The sequence below is a fragment of the Pseudophryne corroboree genome, chromosome 1, assembly GCF_028390025.1.
Source record: "Pseudophryne corroboree isolate aPseCor3 chromosome 1, aPseCor3.hap2, whole genome shotgun sequence".
Classification (NCBI taxonomy): Eukaryota; Metazoa; Chordata; class Amphibia; order Anura; family Myobatrachidae; genus Pseudophryne; species Pseudophryne corroboree.
The window spans coordinates 766,595,680-766,617,700 of NC_086444.1; the positions used below are offsets into that span (position 1 = coordinate 766,595,680).

The 22,021-nt window shown below is 45.7% G+C and overlaps 1 protein-coding gene across 2 annotated transcripts in view; it reads right to left on the reverse strand.

The window, feature by feature from the left end:
• Window positions 1–10,449: 10,449 nt before the first annotated feature.
• The window catches only part of HPGDS (hematopoietic prostaglandin D synthase), a 118,035-nt gene continuing 106,463 nt past the window's right edge, over window positions 10,450–22,021 (reverse strand). For both annotated transcript variants that reach the window (XM_063917380.1, XM_063917390.1), the window contains exons 4-5: window positions 18,581–18,681; window positions 10,450–10,590 (exon numbers count right to left, since the gene is read on the reverse strand). In XM_063917380.1, the coding sequence (XP_063773450.1) occupies window positions 10,465–10,590; window positions 18,581–18,681 (227 nt within the window). In that variant the 3' untranslated portion in view covers window positions 10,450–10,464. The remainder of the gene's footprint in view (window positions 10,591–18,580; window positions 18,682–22,021) is intronic.

Here is a 22,021-nt window from a genome sequence, read left to right on the forward strand (position 1 = left end):
TTTCCAGCTAGAACATTCTCTCTGTGCACAGTGTTATAACACTGCAGCGCTGTAGTCGCAAGTGAACCATCATAATCAGCATTAAAGTGATTAATATTTGCTGCTATATAGACAAATCCTTGAATTAGCCTACTGGGGAGTGGTGTTTTATATAAAAGCTCATACTATATATATAGCACTTTATATGTTGTGGTTTTTTAATATGTTTTCTGTCCTGTCGACCGTGGGGTATATTATATTATTATTTTAATAAACTGTATTTGTGTTTTTTTTTAAATACTTTACAAGCGCATGTGTCATTGAATTCTTTCTAATATGTGTTTTCTTTTAAGGGGCTGAGTATTCCCCTCTCTGACAGGGATCAGTACTAAATGCCGCCAGCCGGAATCCCGGCGGTCGAAATACCGATGCCGGAATCCCGACCACACAATCCCGACAGGGGTGGCGAGCAGAACGCAGCCCCTTGCGGGTTCGCTTCGCTCGCCACACTATTATATTCTCCCTCTATGGGTGTCGTGGACACCCACGGAGGGAGAATATGTCGGGATTGTGGCGGTCGGGATTCCAGCGTCGGTATTTCGACAGCCGGGATTCCGGCCGGCGGCATCTTGACCGCATCCCCTCTGACACAGCTGCTAGGTAAAGGGATTTTTACAGGGTAAACCAGGCGCTTTGTCATTTTTCTGTCTGTTTATACAATCAGTCTGTAGAAATTTCAGCAGCTGCATCATTAGCATATGTTAGCAGTACTGCTGCATACAACACTGCAGTCTGACAGGATTTGTGTCCACTCTGAATCAGGCCCTCTGTCTTGATCTGTGGCATTCTCCTATCCATGTCAGAATACTGCAGTGTGAGGAAAGTGGTTGAAAGGGTCTGCTCATAGTAAAAGGAGAAGTTGGTTTGAGCCGCACCAGATGTAGGACCAAAATAGATATATCACTATAACAAGGCAGAAACCCAGATAATGTATATAATTATTATGGGGGTGCTACACCTGATAATTTCCAATAGATTATACAAAACTACACATTTTCTCTTAATGGGGCAGATGTACAGTACAAAGCCTTGGTGAGTGATAAAGTGGAGAGTGATAAAGTACCAGCCAATCACCTCCTAACCGTAATTTTTCAAACCCAGCCTGTAACACGGCAGCTAGGAGCTGATTGGCTGGGTTTTAGCTCTATTCACTTTGAAGTAATAGTTTTACACATTCACATATATGGAAATAGCTACAGCAAAACAAGTGTTGGTGTTTCACAGTGTATGAATAATACAGTGGCGGATTTCCCACTAGGCACATCAGGCACGTGCCTAGGGGTGGCACCTGCTGGGGGCGGCACAGAGCGGAAGACCCCCTCCCTCTCCTATCAGAGAAGCTGCTGAATGAATTGTGGACGGGGAGGGGTAATGGGAAAGTATGGCTGTAGCAATAGCGGCGCGCCCCCTCCCCGGATACAGAAGGGTTACTGGATGGAGGTGCGAGAGAGCTGGCCGCAGGACCGAATGCCGCATGTGGCCAGACCCTCACTAACATGTCACTCACCAGCCTGCCTGCACCTGTACAGAGGCTCGGAGCTCCCGGCATCCAGGAAGAAGCACATGCAGCAGAGCCGCAGCGGTCCCAGCCGGAAGATGTATGACCATTTCAGTAGCAGCCCCTTTTAACAGTGGTAAGTTGCTTGTTTCACTATCTGCGGCACCCCTCACAGGCAACTCTCTCCAGTCCTCTGTTCCTTCACTGCTCCTACCCACCCGTATCCACGGCACCATGATCTCCCCGAACAGGCTCCCCTTTCCTCACTGTTCCCTCACAGCTCCAAACTCCCCCATCTGTGGCACTCCAGCCCCCCTTCCCTCCCCCACACAGACTCCTCTCTCCAGTCTACTCCCCTTTGCTCCTACCCACCCACTGCATCCTGATCTCCCACCCTCCCCTGCACAGACTCCTCTCTCCTCACTGTTCCCTCACAGCTACAAACTCCCTCCATCCGTGGAACCCCCTCCTCTCCGCACAGGTTCACTCCCCAGCTCTCACTCCCCTCACAGCCTCAACAAGAACCAAAGAGCACATCCAAACCAACCCCCCCCCCCCCCCAATCCCCCACAGAGATTTCCTTCACAGCTCCAAACCCACCCCCAACTGCGGCGGCACCTTTGCCCTGCCTTCCCCACATAAATTCCCAATATTTTTGTGCCTAGGGGCGGCCTAACCCATAAATCCGCCTCTATGAATATACCACTGTTACTACGATCTAAAGTCAGTAAGGAATGATACAGTTCTTTAAGTAAGGGGACACTTACAATTTACTTCCTTACAGTCATGTGTGTATTAGGGTGGGAACCATCCATCTGACATGTATTTAAAAATGAACAGCGGCAATAATACACAATATATAATGTATTTTTTTAATCACTTATTTCCACACGCTTTACTTTTGTTTGGCTGGTTATACTATCTGCTCATGGGGAACAATCAGAAGGAGTATGGAGGGCAGACAGGTGTTAAGAATGAAAGATCCACCTGATTGGGTATTCTAGGGGTCTGCCTCTGGAATGCCCTCTCCTACTATATCCAGGGGCATTAAACTGCTATTATGTGAGATTGCGAGAGCAACACAAACCCCCCCCCAGTTCTCTCACAGTGGATTGAACCCTCCACCTCATCATTCTCCCTATTACACCCAGATGGTCCCATCCGTTTTATATGGACTGGCAGGGCCGCCATCAGGGGGGTACTGGGGGCACAGCTGTCTCTGGCCCAGCCTCTCTGACAGAGAGGGGAGGGCCCGGGCCGCTAATGCTGCTACCTGCCCACCGCTGTATTGAAAATGTCCCTCCCCTCTATTATAGCTCTTCTCCACCTCTATTATGGCGACTTGTCGCCAGGCGATCGATATGTCTTGGGTCACATACTTATCACCACCAAACTTCTAATTGCCCGTCAGTGGCGCTCCCCCGTGGTCCCCCATATAACTATGATAGAAAAGGCTATACAGTCTCATTGTGAATTTGAAACCGCAGGGGTTGCTTATGTCTCCACTACATCTTGTCCTCTTCTTCGCTGGCTCTCATGGACTACCTATTGGCATAGCCGCCCAACAGATGTCATATGCGAAGCAGAGAAACTTAGTTTGACAAACTGACATGCAGCTGTTGTTGGATGAATTCAGCTCCACATGATCTTATTGTTAGTTGATTCTCTTATTATTCTCTACACAATACTGTACAGGTTGAACTGTTTGTGTACCCCCCTACCCCCCCCCTTTTTTTTCTATTCTGTACCCCATTCTCATTGACTTTTGTTCAACTACAACATAATAAAAATTAATATTGAAAGAAAATGTCCTTCCCAAAATGGCCGCTGCCATAAAGGAGACCGTTATTCAAGATACTAGAGGAGCCCTCAAATGTCAGGAAGGAATCCCCTGACAACGGGCAGAACCACTGACAACGAGCAGGTACTTCCAGAATTATTGTGTTGCCATAATATGGTGACAAGAGCATTAATGTGGGGGCATAATATGGTGTCAGGGGCAATACTGTAGGTTCTTAATATGGTGCAAGGGGCATAATATGGTGATAATCCGTGTGTGCATAGAAATTTTATTTTTGATTTTTTTTTTAAATATATATTAATTTTTCAATTTTGAAAAAAATATAAATATATATATATTTTTTTTTTTTTTTTTTGGGGGGGTGGATGGGCTGCCTGTATTGTCAGTCCCGGACCCCACAATTTCTGATGGCAGCCCTGTGGACTGGACTGCCACATCCGTCAATTAAGGAGGTCTGGCTGAAAAGCTTTTTGATGCCTGTGCATACAAGCTCTCCAAAAAGGTATTATTCTATATAAAAAAAAGAAAGAATTGAGAGCGATAAGCAATGGCAAACAGCAGCTAATCACCTGACCTGACCCTGCCTCCCACGTGGTTATACAGTGTTTGTAATAACTAGTTCCCAGAGTGCGCTTATTGTTTTCCTATGCTGAAGAAATTGCATTTCGTGTATATACATATGCAGGTTTTTCCCCACAATGACACACAAGTAAACACAATATGTACATCTGTTAACGGAATGTATTAAACTGCACTGCCCTTATATTTATGGCGATAGATAACTGGTGTGCTTGGTCAGATATTTTTTTTTTATTAGAATTGTATCTTATTCTGTACTGAAAATGTGTTTCTCATTGAGGTACTGGAGAAAGTCTAATAATTATCTGATGGAATGTTATGTGGGAGACTTGCACAAGTATAGGGGAGTCACTTTCAATCAGAAAAGAATAAAACCTCTTTGTTAGACACAAATGAGAACTAGTTTGTTAGTTGCAATCTAATCATGTGTTTGATCATCTTGGAAACGTGGTGTAAGGGTTTTTCTTTATCTAAGACTGTAAGATGTAAATGCAGAGACAAAGCTGATGTTGCAAGCTACAGACGTATCCACGCTCATCTTTGCCGCAAATTTAGCATATAAAGTGTGCCCACGAATGGGAAATGTATTGATCGTTCTATGGTTTTGCAACAAGTCACTCTCGCAATGCCTGAATACGCATCATGGATAGCAGGATAGATGAACGCAGCTACAGCTGTAACTTTGCCCATATACTGTAGTTTATACAATTTCAGCCGCAATTTGTATTGCTGTACTCCTGTTGAAAGCAATATATGGAAGTAATGTAATTACAACTGTTCATATATTATGAAATGATAATATATGTCATCTTGGGTTGTTAAATACAGCATACTAGGTGATTCATCGCACCCTAAGGGTGCTCTTCACACCGTCGTAAAGGGCTATGCCCCCTTAACCCCCCCCGCCGCACATGTACAAAGGCATCGCCGCTTTTGTACTTGAAGAGTAACTCCCAGGCAGAGCATCTCCTGCTGCGGGTCGGGAGTTACTCGTCGCTGCCCTGGTTGCAGTGGCTGCATGTGACGTCACGCAGCCGCTGCGGGCCGTCCCCCTCACGGTCCGGCCATGCCTGCGTTGGCTAGACCGTGCCCACAAAACGGCAGCCAAACGCAGCCGTGCCGTGCCGCCCCCTTCTGCCTTGCGAGCGCCTCTGCCTGTCAATCAGGCAGAGGCAATCGCTAGGCAACGACACAGACTTGCTGCAGATGCAGTGGCATACCCTCCAGCTGGACCTTTTTGGCAGGTATAGTACCTTTTTTTTATGGTCTGTACAGATTTTTGGCTCTCGAAACGTCCATTGATAGTAAAGGAAAAGGGGCGTGGCCACATCCCCTTTTTGAATTTGTCCCCATTTTTATGTGTAAATTGTTGGAGGGTATGTTGCTGCAGATGCAGTGGGCCTATTTTGGGGTGTGGAGCTAGAGCTGCAGCTCCATCAGCCCCATTGTTAATCCTGCTCTGGGAACACACAGCAGCCAAAGGGCAGAGCCTCCCATTGGATGTAACCTGTGTGGGCGGGCATTTCTTGCCCAATCAGCTGTGGACTAGGTGTGATAGACCTGCTGCTAACCCAATGAGAGCTCCTAGCCACTACCAGCGTTACCCACACAGTCACAGAGTGACAGATCTGGGCTATTAAATAGGAGAACTTGTATGCATCATAATTGTTAGTTGCACACCAAGCAAAATAAGAATTCCAGACCCTGTGATAAATCCGAGCAGTAGCCGGTTTAAGGGCCTTCAACATAGTCTGAATGACCGCCTCCGAAAAACCTTTGGCCCTCAGTACGGAAGCTTCAACAGCCACGCCGTCAAAGCCAGCCTGGCCAAATCCTGGTAGACACAAGGGCCCTGAACGAGGAGGTCTGGGCATTGCGGAAGCAGAAGAGGACGCTCTATCGAGAGACTCTGCAGGACTGAGAACCAATGCCGTCTGGGCCACGCTGGAGCGATTAGAAGTAGTATTCCTCCTTCTTGCTTGAACTTCCTTATCACCCTGGGCAGAAGTGACACCAGAGGGAACACGTACGGCAGCCGAAAGTTCCATGGAATTGCCAGTGCGTCCACGAACGCTGCTTGAGGATCCCTTGTCCTTGCTTCGAAGAACGGGACCTTGTGATTGTGTCGAGACAACATCTGGTAGTCTTCACTGGTCCACTAGGAGTTGAAAGACCTCCGGATGCAGGCTCCACTCTCTGGAGTGTACATCCTGACGACTGAGGAAATCCGCTTCCCAGTGTAGGACACCCGGAATGAACACTGCCGATATGGCTGGCAGATGGCGTTCCGCCCAACAAAGAATCTTTGACACTTCCATCTGTGCTTTGCGGCTTCGGGTGCCACCCTAATGATTTATGTACGCCACCATGGTGGCGTTGTCCGACTGTACTTGAACAGGCCTGTTCTGTACTAGAGGCAGGGCTAGTGTCAACGCATTGAACAATGTCCGCAAATTCCAGAATGTTTATCGGGAGGAGAGATTCCTCCCTGGTCCACCGACCCTTAAGAGAGAGTGTTGCTCCAACTCCGCGCCCCAACCCTGCAGACTGGCATCCGTTGTCAGAAGGACCCAGTTGGAGATCCAGAATGGACGACCCCTGCTCAGTTGTTGGTCCTGCAGCCACCAGGTCAGTGACAGACGGACCTCCGGAGTCAAGGAGATCATGTGAGACCTGATCCGGTGAGGCAGGCCGTCCCACTCAGAGAGAATTAACCTCTGCAGAGGGCGGGAATGAAATTGAGCGTACTCCACCATGTCGAAAGCCGACACCATGAGGCCTAGTACTTGCATCGCCGCGTGTATTGACACACGTGGGCGAGAGAGGAAGCATCTTATCTTGTCCTGAAGCTTCAAGACCTTCTCCGGAGACAAAAACAACCGCTGTTTGTGGGTGTCCAATAGTGCTCCCAGGTGCACCATGCTCTGGGCAGGAACCAGGGAAGACTTCTTCCAGTTGATGAGCCACCCGTGGGCTTGCAGGAATTGGACCGTCAGTTCCAAATGACGAAGGAGAACCTCTGGAGAGTTCACAGGATCAACAAGTCGTTGAGATATGGCAGGATCCTGGTACCTTCACGGCGGAGTAGGGCAGTCATGACCGCCATGACCTTGGTGAAAACTCGAGGAGCCGAGGTCAGACCAAAAGGCAAGGCCTGGAATTGAAAATGTAGGTTGCCAATAGCAAACCGCAGGTATTGTTGATGCGACACTGCAATAGGAATATGCAGGTAAGTATCCTGTATGTCCAGGGATACCATATAGTCCTTGGGCTCCAAGGCCAGAACAATAGAGCGAAGAGTTTCCATACGGAATTTGGAGACTTTCACAAATTTGTTCAAAGACTTGAGGATGAGAATGGGCCGGGAAAATCCATTCTGTTTTGGAACTAGGAACAGCATTGAATAGTACCCCCTGCCTCTCTGAGCCAGAGGCACCGGCACTACAACTCCCGTGTCCAGGAGGGATTGTACCACCAGATGGAGAGTTTTTGTTTTTACCGAATCCGAAGGGACGTTTGTTGAGCAAAACTGGCGAGGGGGATGTGTCTTGAAAGAAATGGCGTATCCATGAGTGACGACTTCCCTTACCCAGGCGTCCGACTAGGTCTGTGACCATACTTGAGCAAACCGTAAAAGTCGGCCTATCACCCTGGGATCCTCCAGGGGGAGGCCCGCCCCATCATGCAGCAGGCTTGTTAATGGCGCCCAAATGCTGACAGGTAGTGAGGGAGACAGAGAGATGCAGCTCCAGGGCGGGAACATTAGCAGTAAATGGCGCCCTGGGGCTGTGGGAGGGGCTACAGGTCAGAGCCTTATCCCCTTGCTGGACTTCACCACCGGGTACTGTGGGCCTTAGAAAACAGATATGTACAGAATCCGACCTGTGTCCTTGCCCTGGTGGTCTAGTGGGGTCCCTGCACGGCAACAGTGTCCACGCCAGCGCGCACGGTCCATCTCCTAGAGACTGCGCCGGATCGCGAACTGCAGTGGGTCCCGCCTAGCCTAGGGGACCCTATTACCTCCTCCTTGATGCGGTCACGCGATCCCAGAGAGCAGCGGTCAGTGAGTGTGTCCTAAGAAACACCGGAGCCCTTCGCTATAAGTACCCGGCAACCAGGGCGTGGGAGTATACAGCGCCGCTGGGAGATGAGGGAGCCACAGCATAATAGGTCAGAAATGACATATAGCACTTTTAAGTGCCTATGCTGCGGCCTTTGAAGTCTTCTTTCTTCTAGAAAAGCTCTTTTCAGGGCTGCTTAGCGCAGCCCTCCCTGTAAGCTGCCTGCACTGCAGGCAGCAACTTACAAACTGAGCTACTGTGCACGGAGGCGGGGTTATAGAGGAGGCGGCACTAAGCATCCTGGGAACAGTCAAAGCTTTTAGCCTGTTGGTGCCTCGGATCAAGATCCAACTCTACACCCCGATGTTATTCCCTGTGGAACCCCAGTGTACCCCGCTGCAGAAAATACAATAAGGACAACAGAATCAATCTGCGCCATAAATACCCAATGATGTGCCTGTCAGCAGATCATTAAATAAACATTTGACAGTGTAGTAATTAATTAATGTGAGCAGACAGAGGATTCTTTATTGGCCAGAAAAATGGCCTCATTTTTTTTTTACCAAATCCAGAATTGGTCAGTAGTCTCATCAAAACCTTTCCTGATCAGAAATTCATGTTTGGAAGTTGATTACAGTGCTCGAAAACAAGAGAGTTTTAATCAGTGAGCATCCATGTCACTTCATACGCTGTACAAGCATACCCTTAAAACCCGTTGTTTATAATAATATATATATATATATATATATATATATATATATATATATATATATATATATATATATATATATATATATATATATAATATACATACATACATATAAACTGCTCAAAAAAATAAAGGGAACACCAAAATAACACATCCTAGATCTGAATGAATGAAATATTCTTATTAAATACTTTGTTCTTTACATAGTTGAATGTGCTGACAACAAAATCACACAAAAATTATCAATGGAAATCAAATTCATTAACCCATGGAGGTCTGGATTTGGAGTCACACTCAAAATTAAAATGGAAAAACACACTACAGGCTGATCCAACTTTGATGTAATGTCCTTAAAACAAGTCAAAATGAGGCTCAGTAGTGTGTGTGGCCTCCACGTGCCTGTATGACCTCCCTACAACGCCTGGGCATGCTCCTGATGAGGTGGCGGATGGTCTCCTGAGGGATCTCCTCCCAGACCTGGACTAAAGCATCCGCCACTCCTGGACAGTCTGTGGTGCGTTGGTGAATGGAGCGAGACATGATGTCCCAGATGTGCTCAATTGGATTCAGGTCTGGGGAACGGGCGGGCCTGTCCATAGCATCAATGCCTTCGTCTTGCAGGAACTGTTGACACACTACAGCCACATGAGGTCTAGCATTGTCTTGCATTATGAGGAACCCAGGGCCAACTGCACCAGCATATGGTCTTACAAGGGGGGTCAGAGGATCTCATCTCGGTACCTAATGGCAGTCAGGCTACCTCTGGCGAGCACATGGAGGGCTGTGCGGCCCCCCAAAGAAATGCCACCCCACACCATTACTGACCCACTGCCAAACCGATCATACTGGAGGATGTTGCAGGCAGCAGAACGTTCTCCTTGGCGTCTCCAGACTCTGTCACGTCTGTCACATGTGCTCAGTGAGAACCTACTTTCATCTGTGAAGTGCACAGGGCGCCAGTGGCAAATTTGCCAATCTTGGTATTCTCTGGCAAATGCCAAACGTCCTGCACGGTGTTGGGCTGTAAGCACAACCCCCACCTGTGGACGTCGGGCCCTCATACCACCCTCATGGAGTCTGTTTCTGATCATTTGAGTAGACACATGCACATTTGTGGCTTGCTGTAGGTAATTTTGCAGGGCTCTGGCAGTGTTCCCCCTTGCACAAAGGCGGAGGTAGCGGTCCTGCTGCTGGGTTGTTGCCCTCCTACGGCCTCCTCCACGTCTCCTGATGTACTGGCCTGTCTCCTGGTAGCGCCTCCATGCTCTGGACACTACGCTGACAGACACAGCAAACCTTCTTGCCACAGCTCGCATTGATGTGCCATCCTGGATGAGCTGCACTACCTGAGCCACTTGTGTGGGTTGTAGACTCCGTCTCATGCTACCACTAGAGTGAAAGCACCACCAGCTTTCAAAAGTGACCAAAACATCAGCCAGAAAGCATAGGAGTTGAGAAGTGGTCTGTGGTCACCACGTGCCGAACAACTCCTTTATTGGGGGTGTCTTGCTAATTGCCTATAATTTACACCTGTTGTCTATTCTATTTGCACAACAGCATGTGACATTGATTGTCAATCAGTGTTGCTTCCTAAGTGGACAGTTTGATTTCACAGAAGTGTGATTGACTTGGAGTTACATTGTGTTGTTTAAGTGTTCCCTTTATTTTTATATATGTCTCCAAATAAGCAAGCTATGGTGGCTGTGTGGTTTATTTCAAAAGTCCGCAGAGTGCCTCTCAAATTTGTGTGTGTGTGTGTGGGGGGGAGGGGGTGTTTCTAGCTAACACGTACAATTAACAGTATACTTACATAGTCACCAGTAAACCACTTATTATTTCCTAGTTCTTTCTCTAAGCCAGACAAGACAGGTGGTGCTGATTTCTCCATGTACTCCTTTACTGCCTAGTATAAAAAAAATAAAAAAGGAGAGAAGATAAAGAAAATCTAAGATTAGTCAAATTATAAATTTAAAAAAAATGTATGCTTAATACACTCCCCATATAGCATACCATTTGCTAAACATCAGAAAGCATTTCAGTTTTTTTAACCACTTTCCTGCTGTGTATGCATGAGACGTGGAAACATCAAACTGGGCTTTCCTTGCCATGATCACATCTGATGTTAACGTGTCAGAGCAATCTGTCAGCGGCTAATGGAAGTTAATCTTCTGGCAGTCGGCAGCCTCAGCTCACCCAAGTAGTCCCACGATTGCTGGGGAACCTTCCCCCAGCCTACTACTAGAGGTATGTTTCGGCGCCCCCCTCCCCTGTACTGAATTGGGGGCATGGCCACCGGGGCCTGTTCTAGACCTTGTGACATCCAGAGCGAAAGTTTGCTTTGGTGCCCCCCCCCCCCCCCCCACACACACACACACACACACACACACTCCCACAGGCTGAGCATAGTGCGCGCCTTCGTCGTGCGGCAAAAAATAGGAGCGTGGCTTCATAGGGAAGGGGCGTGGCCACAGTTATGCCCCCTGTAGTTATGGACCCAGTAGTTGTGCCCCCTATAGATTTGCCCCCAGTAGTTGTGCCCCCTGTAGATTTGCCCCCAGTAGATGTGCCCCCTGTAGCTGTACCCAGAGTAATTGTGCAATCTGGTTTGCGCCCCCTGTAACTGTGCCCCCTGTAGATTTGCCCGGAGTAGTTGTGCCCCCTGTAGATTTGCCCCCAGTAGATGTGCCCCCTGTAGCTGTGCCTGGATTAGTTGTGCCCCCTGTAGCTGTGCCCGGAGTAGTTGCGCCCCTGGGCCCTGTATATTTGCCCGCAGTAGATGTGCCCCCTGTAGCTGTGCCTGGAGTAGTTGTGCCCCCTGTAGCTGTGTCTGGAGTAGTTGTGCCCCCTGTAGCTGTGCCCCCAGTAGCTGTGGCCCCTGTAGCTGTGGCCCCAGTAGGTGTTGGTAGCGCCGCAAACACAAATAAAAAATACTCACTTGCCCACTCCTGCTTCCCGACTGCTGCTGGCCACATCTCCGCCGTCCGTGTGACGCGTGATGTCACACGCAAGTCACGGACCGGAGGAGAGGCGGGAGGGGAGCGGAGGGAGAGATTTGAAGCAGCTCGAGCTTCCAGCTGTCAGTGACTGACAGCTGCGGCTGCGAGCTGCTTGCGGCCAAGCAGAGGTTCCGGCGGAGTCAAGCTGTGGCGCCCTGTACTGTCTTGGGCACCTGGAGCCCGAGCTCCACCGGAACCGCCCTCACTTTGCCCCTGCCTACTACTGCTGGCCCAGGTTACCGAAGGAAAATGATCCTAAAAGGATTGCCCACCCACAGCTGTAGAAAAGCAATCTTACTGCAGCCTGAGCTCTAGGAACTCAGGGCAGTCGTGGGCACAGGATGGTCCACAGTATGCTCCATGCTCTCTACTGCAGCTCAGCTGCCATCTCCTAGGTTTTGCATCACCTACCCCCCCTCCTACTGGTTACTGCTCTTCCTGCAGGACTGTGCAGGCCTGCGAGAAGTAACTTTACACAATTTTAAAAACAAAACATGCCATAACACACACATTAAAAAATTATCTATCTATCTATCTATCTATCTATCTATATATATATATATATACACACACACACACACACACACACACACACACACACACACACAACCCAATATGTATGGGTGCTATTATCATGTAGCATCAGGACCACCAAAACTGCTCTCTAGACTCAAATCTTGCCTTTCCCCTCTGTAATCAATCATGTCTCTGCTCTTCATCTAAATTTTCCTCTCTAGAAGCCAGTAGTTGGCATCCCCCTCTGCAACTGCAACAATGGTGATATCAGCGATAAGACGCAATTGGGTCCAGCTCCTCTGCATACGCTATAGTCAATCAGGGCCGTCTTTTCATATGAGCTCAATGGGCACTTGCCCAAGGGCCCCAGGAGTATAAGGGCTCTAGGCTGATAGCTGAGGGTCCCCGCTTTCTAGGGGTACCAGATTTTTGAAAAATCAGCCCTTGGGAACAAGAGATATCAGACTTCAAAAGCAGTGGTCCCTATCCAAGCCTGTTAATTGCTCTTCCCAGCCAGATAACTTGGGTTCTGTCTGACTTAAGAGTTTTTCTGTGGGTATACTCCTAAAAGCTGGGACTCTCCCCTTTTGGTGGACACTGGCAGCTTGTCTCTACTATACTCAGAGCCAGAGATATCAGCCTTCAAGCAGCTGGCCCCTGCTCCAGCTCCACCCGACTGGTATGCAGTTTTATATTTTCATTGGTGGATTGCTCTGACTCCTGAACTCTGATTCCCAAGTCCCCAGTACCTCCTTAAAGGTGGGACTCTCTTGTTTTTTTTAATCTCATTCAAAGCTAAGAAATCTATTTCCAGGAACTTGAGATATCTGCAGTGAAGCAAACTGCACTCCCACCAGAAAATGATTAATATTAAGCCCACTCCACTATCCACCCCTACTGTACGTATTAAAACACCCCCAACCACCCTGGAAGTCATGTACCAGGGCCCCTTAATTCAGCCCAATGGCCCCTTCTACAGTTTAGGGTTCTCCCTCCCTCCCAATCTGTGCAGTAAAGAAATAATTAGCAGAAATTTAGTGCTCCAGGTCCTACTTGCTGATCGGAAGATAGAACACACCCTACTGCCCGCGGGACATCCACTGTGACGTGTGGTGAGGTCAATGACTGTGGAGGCACTGGCTTCTCCAGTACATCCCCAGTAGCACAAGAACACAAACCTCAGCTCACTTTTTAGGAACAGCAGACAACATTACACATAATGCATCCTGTAGTTCCAGTTACAGACATAATGCATCCTATAGTGCCAGTTACAAGTAATGCGTCCTATAGTGCCAGTTACACGTAATGCGTCCTATATAGCGGCAGTTACAAGTAATGCGTCCCATAGTGCCAGTTACAAGTAATGACCCCTGTCTCGGATGTCTCCCCACACTATTTCCAGTCAGTCACCTCCTTCCACCCAGCCCCTCTCACCTGGGTCCTGCTTAGAGCCGCCGTCGGGAGAGTGCAGCAGGTCCGGTGCTGCTGCCGAGTCTGCTCTGCTGCCTGAGAGGAGGAGAGTACCGGCCGCCACTGCATGGTACTCTGGGCTTCCCGCCACCACCTCTGTACCCACTGCCGAAGATTAGCTGCTGTGTTTGACTCTCCTCAACCCCCGATGCTGACAGCTGCATCTGCGGGGTAACGGAGATCACCAGGCGCGGGCGGCCCCTGCCAGGCTCCTGCCACCAGCAGCAGCAAGAGATGATCAGGGGTGAGGAGTGGAGAGCCGATTATTGGCAGCTCTGAATCCCTTGTCCCACCAGCGCTTATGGGTGATTGGACCAGTGGATCCAGCACTAGATCCGCTGTCCAATCATATCTACCTTCAGAGCCGGCCTTAGGGGCACAAGCAGCTTCTGCTGTTTAAAATGATATGCAGCATGCCTATATTCTGTGTGTGACTGTGGCTGTATCTGCATACAAAATGCTACGTTACAGTGTATTCCTGGAAATCACTGTAACGTAGCATTTCGTATGCAGATACAGTCAGTCGCACATAGAATAAAGGCATGCCACATATAATTTTAAACAGCAGAAGCTGCTTGTGCATTCTAGCCACATGGTAATGCAAATAAGATGCATTTTCATAAAAAAAGGCGCCCAGCGTTAACAGAGCTGCCAGCTGACTCACCCCAGGCATCTCCTGCTGCATGGCGTATTGAGGCAAGATGTATGAGGACACATCTGTATCCAAGCAGAGGCAGAGGTCACAGTGTTAGCGGCCATATGAGTGATGTGTGCGGGTGGGTTGGTTGTGCAGTAGTGTTCGGCATGTGTGTAAGGGGCATTATGTGTGTGAATAAAGTTGCACTAGTGTGTGGCATAATTTGAATTGGGGGTACTTTTGTGTGGCCATGCCCCTTCCCAGCAAGAACACAGTCGTTTTTGGGCTGTGCACCAAATGCGCAATGTTCCTATTTAAAATATAGGGGGTAGGAACACTAATATGAGGACTGCTATGGGTGAGGGGTGATGGTGCTGGGAAAGGGGGGCAGAGGCAGAACTAGTGGCGGTGCTAGGGGGCACCAGCCAAAATCTTGCCTAGGGCATCATATTGGTTAGGGCCGGCTCTGTCTGCCTTGCTGTGAGGGATGTGCTTTGATGTTGGCTGAAAGCCCATCCCTGTCAGCGAGGCAATTCTATAGGTCCCGCTTTTTTCACTGTTCTCAATGGGCTTTTACAGCCCAGAGCTTTGCCCCGCCCACGTTCTGTATCCCCATTCCCAACGGGAGGCACTGCTATCAGTGCCTCCCAAACTAGTTTAATGCATTGCAAAGATTAGGATAATATAAAGAGGATACTTATGACACTGAATATGTGTCCTAGGTATCTTCTTTGTATTATTGTAATCACGAGCTTGGTATCTGCACACTCAGTATAATATGGAAATATTGTGGATGTGTGAGATTCGTCACCACACATACACTGATTAAGGACCCCTATTTTCAATTAGTAAATAATATTCAATATATTCATGGGGTGCTGTCAACTACAGTATGCATAAATTCAGATTTGGAGGAAAAAAGAGACAGAAGGAATCTGTAGTGTTGACGCACTAGCTAAAGATAGATTTTTCTTAAAATATAACCTTTATTAGATATTCATTAAAAATTAAAAATATATAATTGATCCGGACTACAGTGAAACATAGAGGTTAAAAATTACAGAGACTAACATGTATGTGAAATAAAGAAAATAGACAGATGTGAATAAAGATTTAAAAAGCGTGTCCACGTGTGTTTTTTCTCTATATGAAATCTCCTCAGGATTACAGTATAGGCATATATATTGCCAATAATCAATATTTCTATTATGGTATTTCAAATAACTGTCTCTATCTGATACCCCACTGAATCTTTTCATATACAGGTTGAGTATCCCATATCCAAATATTCCGAAAAACGGAATATTCCGAAATACGGACTTTTTTGAGTGAGAGTGAGATAGTGAAACCTTTGTTTTTTGATGACTCAATGTACACAAACTTTGTTTAATACACAAAGTTATTAAAAATATTGTATTAAATGACCTTCAGGCTGTGTGTATAAGGTGTATATGAAACATAAATGAATTGTGTGAATGTACATACACTTTCTTTAATGCACAAAGTTATAAAAAATATTGGCTAAAATTGCCTTCAGGCTGTGTGTATAAGGTGTATATGTAACATAAATGCATTCTGTGCTTAGATTTAGGTCCCATTACCATGATATCTCATTATGGTATGCAATTATTCCAAAATACTGAAAAATCCGATATCCAAAATACGTCTGGTCCCAAGCATTTTGGATAAGGGATACTCAACCAGTATATACACACCTTTTCTCTCAATAATAAAAATACCTTGTGGGGTTGGCTTTAAGGAATATAGCAATTCCATGTGTGTTTCTGTTAAAATTGGGGTTGCTATACCCGTAATGAAAGTAGGATTTCCTGCATTTTCAGCTATACTAATACTAAATATGGTCACAATATTAACATAAATGTAGGCTGCTTAATGGAGGTTGCGAAATACTACATTTGGAATTGCTATATTCCTTAAAGCAACCCTATCAGCTAAACCAGAATAAATATAATTTCAAGTTTCAGGATCAATATTCCCATTCCAGGAACAACTCTGACATATTTCTGATATATGGAGATTTCTGTCACAGTAGAGTGTGGTCTGGGAATCCGTATATAGGGAATATGCAGTGATCGAGAAGAATAGCAATTGGTCAATCAATTGCCTTATACTTACCGAACCTATACTCATAGCCTCTGTATTTGGGATTATCCCCACAGGGTATTTATTATTGAGAGAAAAGGTGTATATATATATATAAAAAGATTCAGTGGGGTATCAGAGACCTTTATTTGAAATACCATAATAGAAATATTGATTATTGGCAATATATATGCCTATACAGTAATCCTGAGGAGATTTCATATAGAGAAAAAACACACGTGGACACGCTTTTTAAATCTTTATTCACATCTGTCTATTTTCTTTATTTCACATACATGTTAGTCTCTGTCATTTTTAACCTCTATGTTTCACTGTAGTCCGGATCAATTATATATTTTTAATTTTTAATGAATATCTAATAAAGGTTTAACGTCAACACTACAGATTCCTTCTGGGTTTTTTCCCCCTCCAAATCTGGTATTATTGTAATCATTAATGACAGGGGAGGCACTACCTTTGCTGCCTCCCCTGACTGCACGTCCCTGCCGCTGATAGCACCCCCCATCCTTCTCAGGAATTCCCTACCAGAGAAGGTAGTAATGGTGGACTCACTAAATAAGTTAAAAAATGGATTAGATAAATTCCTGATAGAAATATCAAAGGCTACAGCATCTAAGTGATTTAAAATGTAAAATACAGGTTGAACTCAATGGACATCTTGTCTTTTTTCAACCTCACCAACTATGTAACTATGTAACTATCCCTACTGCTGGAGGATGGGTAGGGACCCCAGTGCATTGCTGTGCCCAGAGGCCTACACTGCTGTTAAGACGTCCCTGTAGTCAATGCCTGCTTTCTTCAGACCCTAGCTGAATGACTGAATACAACTTGAAATTCTACTTCACCGGTATTAATCTGAAGACCACCTCTTATGATTATGTCTTTAAACAGGACCTACGTATAGTGAAAGAATACATTTATAGACTAGAGTTATCCTGGATGATGAGAATCCTCCAGTTCACTAGAAAAACAGTACTACATGATTTGAGTCAAGCTTCATGAATATTTATTAGGTGGTGACTTCTCTGTTGGTAGATGAAAGGTCTACTTTAATTGCTAAAAAATAATTGTGCTGATATTTTAATTACATTTACATTGTAGAACCTATAGCACTGAAATAAAATGTAATTGATTTTTATTTTAGTCAAACTGTTAGTAACCACTTAAATATATAAAAAAAAGTTTATTTGAATTATGTATTCTAAAAACACATGTACCTACACCTACTAATTTGAATAACCACAACTCCTTAATGTAAAATAAGTGCTGTATACAGCATCAGCTACCATGTCCAACCATGGTACATAAAGAGTCAGTGAAAGTATGCACTATTATAAACACTGCACTGTCATCGCGTTTATTCATATATAATGCAAATTAAATGAAAATAAATTTAATTTACATTGTATTGGGTTGTGATCTCTTATACTAGAACATGCGAGGAAATAGTCTTTAGAATAGTTACATTGTTTATTGTATCATAGCAGTTGTATTTATTTCTTGTATTGCTTTGTATATAGGGCCTAATTCAGACCTGATCGCTCGCTAGGGTTTTTTTTTGCACTGCTGCGATCAGATAGTCGCCGCCCATAGGGGAGTGTATTTTTGCTTTGCAAGTGTGCGATCGCATGTGTAGCCGGGCGGTACAAAAAATATTTGTGCAGTTTCTGAGTTGCCCAGAACTTACTCAGCCCTTATGATCACTTCAGCCTGTCCGGTCCCGGAATTGACGTCAGACACCCGCCCTGCAAACGCTTGGACACTCCTGCGTTTTTCCAACCACTCCCAGAAAATGGTCAGTTGACACCCACAAACGCCTTCTTCCTGTCAATCTCCTTGCGATCGGCTGTGCGAATGGACTCTTCGTTAAACCCATCGCACAGCAACGATCTGCACTGCGGTGCATGAGCAGTTATGACCAGATCGCAGCGCAGCGAAAAAACCTAGTGTGCGATCAGGTCTGAATGACCCCCATAGTGACGCTATAAAAGAAAAAAGTACTAAAGATAATTGGGATTTTCATAACCCTGCACTTTGGGCATGCTACAAATAAATAAGTCCTTATTAGAGAACTGATTGTAACCTGAAAACGGCAATTTGATATACATCCATATAAGTGCATTACAGAAATGCTGGTAGAAATACTATACCTTTTCCTCACCAGTCCAGGGAAACACTGACACAAAGTCATCTATGGTGTCTATTATGGCATCAATGCGAAGGTCATCCAATTCAGACTTTCCTGCCAGACCTAGGGGGGGAAAAAATGAATAAAAAATAATAATAATAATAATAATAATAATAATAATATTGTACTGGAATTGACAACTGGCCAGACATCCCTGTAGACCAGACCTGCTGGAAAAAAAAAAAAAGTAAGAAAAATGTTTGCACTACCACTTTGTCAAGCTAGGCAACGTGATTTGCCAGCTTTCCTAGAACAGCATTGTTGTGAATGTTGTAATTTGGCACAAAACCCATTTCCTAAAACAAATCTGTACTATAAACAATAGTCTAGATCTTAAATTAGGAAGTCTAAAGCCCCATACACACCAGGCAACATTACTCTAATGACCGAATAGCGCTATATCGCTGAACGATATATTGTTCAGTGGTATAGCGCGACACACTGAACAATATCATTGAACGATATCGTTGAATGACATCATCCCGCATTCTCTGAACATGCAACTCAACGATATAGTCAAAGTTGAGCTGCATGTTCGATAGAACATAGATTAACGTTAACGACCCGTGGGTGCACACATGGTTTAACGTTCGGGCATACACACTGAACGATATGAATGATAGATCTTTTACCATTCATATTGTGCTGTGTTATTGCCCAGTGTGTACGGGGCTTAATATTCTTCCAATCTTGAGTAAAAACCGTGAAGTCTCCAAATAAGAACAGGGACTCCACTATACAGGGTACATCATCTGATGAAGTCCCCAACGATCATATACTGTACATTGGGTTGCTGTAGGATATCTTCCAACCAATGGGGTTCTTTAAAGTCACTTCACTGTTCTTTTCAGAAAATCCAATTTTTTGTTTATTTGATGTCAACATTGTTAATCCCTAGAGTGTATTTGGGAATAAAAACTGATTATACATATTATACTATGCGAGTGCCAGAGTCTGCATTCCGAGTAGTGTCGGGATTCGGGTATCAGTATTTCAACTGCAGGGATCCTGACCAGATCCCCTCATTTCATATGTACATGGAAATTAGTGACGTGCACCGGAAATTTTTCGGGTTTTGTGTTTTGGTTTTGGATTTGGATGCGTTTTGGCAAAACCTCCCTGGAATTTTTTTGTCGGATTCGGGTATGTGTTGGATTCGTTTTTTTTTTTTACAAAAACCCCTCAAAAACAGCTTAAATCATAGAATTTGGGCGTCATTTTGATCCCATAGTATTATTAACCTCAATAACCATAATTTGCACCGAGGTCGCTGGATGACTAAGCTAAGCGACCCAAGTGGCCGACACAAACACCTGGCCCATCTAGGAGTGGCACTGCAGTGTCAGACAGGATGGCCGATTTAAAAAATAGTCCCCAAACAGCACATGATGCAAAGAAAAAAAAGAGGTGCACCAAGGTCGCTGGATGGCTAAACTAAGTGACCCAAGTGGCCGACACAAACACCTGGCCAACCTAGGAGTGGCACTGCAGTTTTCTAGCGAGAGGATGAGTGCTTCCATCCTCATGTGAATCTGAACCACTAGCCATGAACATAGGCCAGGGCCTCAGCCGTTCCTTGCCACTCCGTGTCGTAAATGGCATATTGGCAAGTTTACGCTTCTCATCAGATGCTTTTAAATTTGGATTTTTGGGTAATTTTACTGAACTTTTGTAGTATACTTGACGACACAGAGGTAGAGCAATGGACTACTGTACTGTACTGCTACATATATACTGGTGGTCAGCAAAATTCTGCACTGTCCTCCTACTATATAGTATACTGCGCACAACTAAAATGCAGCATAGGCAGGGCTGTTTCTAGCCAATTTGGCTCCCAGTGCGAGATTTAAAAATGCGCCCCCCCATGACATAAAAAAATGTGCCCCCCCACACACACACACACCTAGATAAAAAAAACCTTGCGCACGCACCCGGCAAGGGGCCGTGGCCTCATCTAAATGGGTGTGGCCTAATTTAAATGGGCATGGCCTCGTCTGAAAAGACTACCTCACAATCCAGTTTTTGACCCTGCTCCAACAGATCACGACCACCACAGGAAAAAAAAATTCTACCATATTAAGCCCCACACAGTAATGCCCCCTGCACCATATTATGCCACACACCGCAATGCCCTTGATACATTAAATCCCCACACTACGGCAGGCAAGAGTCCCCATTTCACACATTACGGCAGGTGTCCCCATTTTACACATTGAGAGAGAGAGAGATAGAGAATACTTACATAGGCGATTACCGCTCTTCGGCCCGCCTCACCACTCGCTCCTCGCGCCAGCCTTTCCCTCTTCGTAACTTGGATCCCCCTCTATACTCCGCTCTGGGGGAGGGGGGTTTCGCGGAGTGACGGGGCTGCGTCGTGACGTATCGACGCAACTGCATCATTCCGTGAAACTCCGCCCCCGAGCGGGTTACTCGTGGAGAAATAGGAGCCACAGTTAGTGAGCGGCGGGCACCCAGTGCGGTTGCACTGCTCGCCTGCCCCAAGAAACGGCCCTGAGCATAGGTATGGATGCATAGTATACTTGACGACACAGAGGTAGAGCAGTGGACTACTGTACCGTACTGCTATATATATATATATATATATATATATATATATATACACACACACACACATACATACATACATACATACATACACACACACACACACACACACACACACACTGGTGATCAGCAAAATTCTGCACTGTCCTCCTTCTATATAGTATACTGCGCACAACTAAAATGCAGCACAGGTATGGATGCATAGTATACTTGACGACACAGAGGTAGGAGCAGTGGACCACTGTACCGTACTGCTATATATATATACACTGGTGGTCAGCAAAATTCTGCACTGTCCTCCTACTATATAGTATACTGCGCACAACTAAAATGCAGCACAGGTATGGATGCATAGTATACTTGACGACACAGAGGTAGGTAGAGCAGTGGACTACTGTACCGTACTGCTATGTATTATATACTGGTGGTCAGCAAAATTCTGCACTGTCCTCCTACTATATATACTGCGCACAACTAAAATGCAGCACAGGTATGGATGGATAGTATACTTGACGACACAGAGGTAGGTAGAGCAGTGGACTACTGTACCGTACTGCTATATATATATACTGGTGGTCAGCAAAATTCTGCACTGTCCTCCTACTATATATACTGCGCACAACTAAAATGCAGCACAGGTATGGATGGATAGTATACTTGACGACACAGAGGTAGGTAGAGCAGTGGACTACTGTACCGTACTGCTATATATGTATATATACTGGTGGTCAGCAAAATTCTGCACGGTCCTCCTACTATATAGTATACTGTGGACAACTAAAATGCAGCACAGGTATGGATTCATAGTAGACTTGACGACACAGAGGTAGGTAGAGCA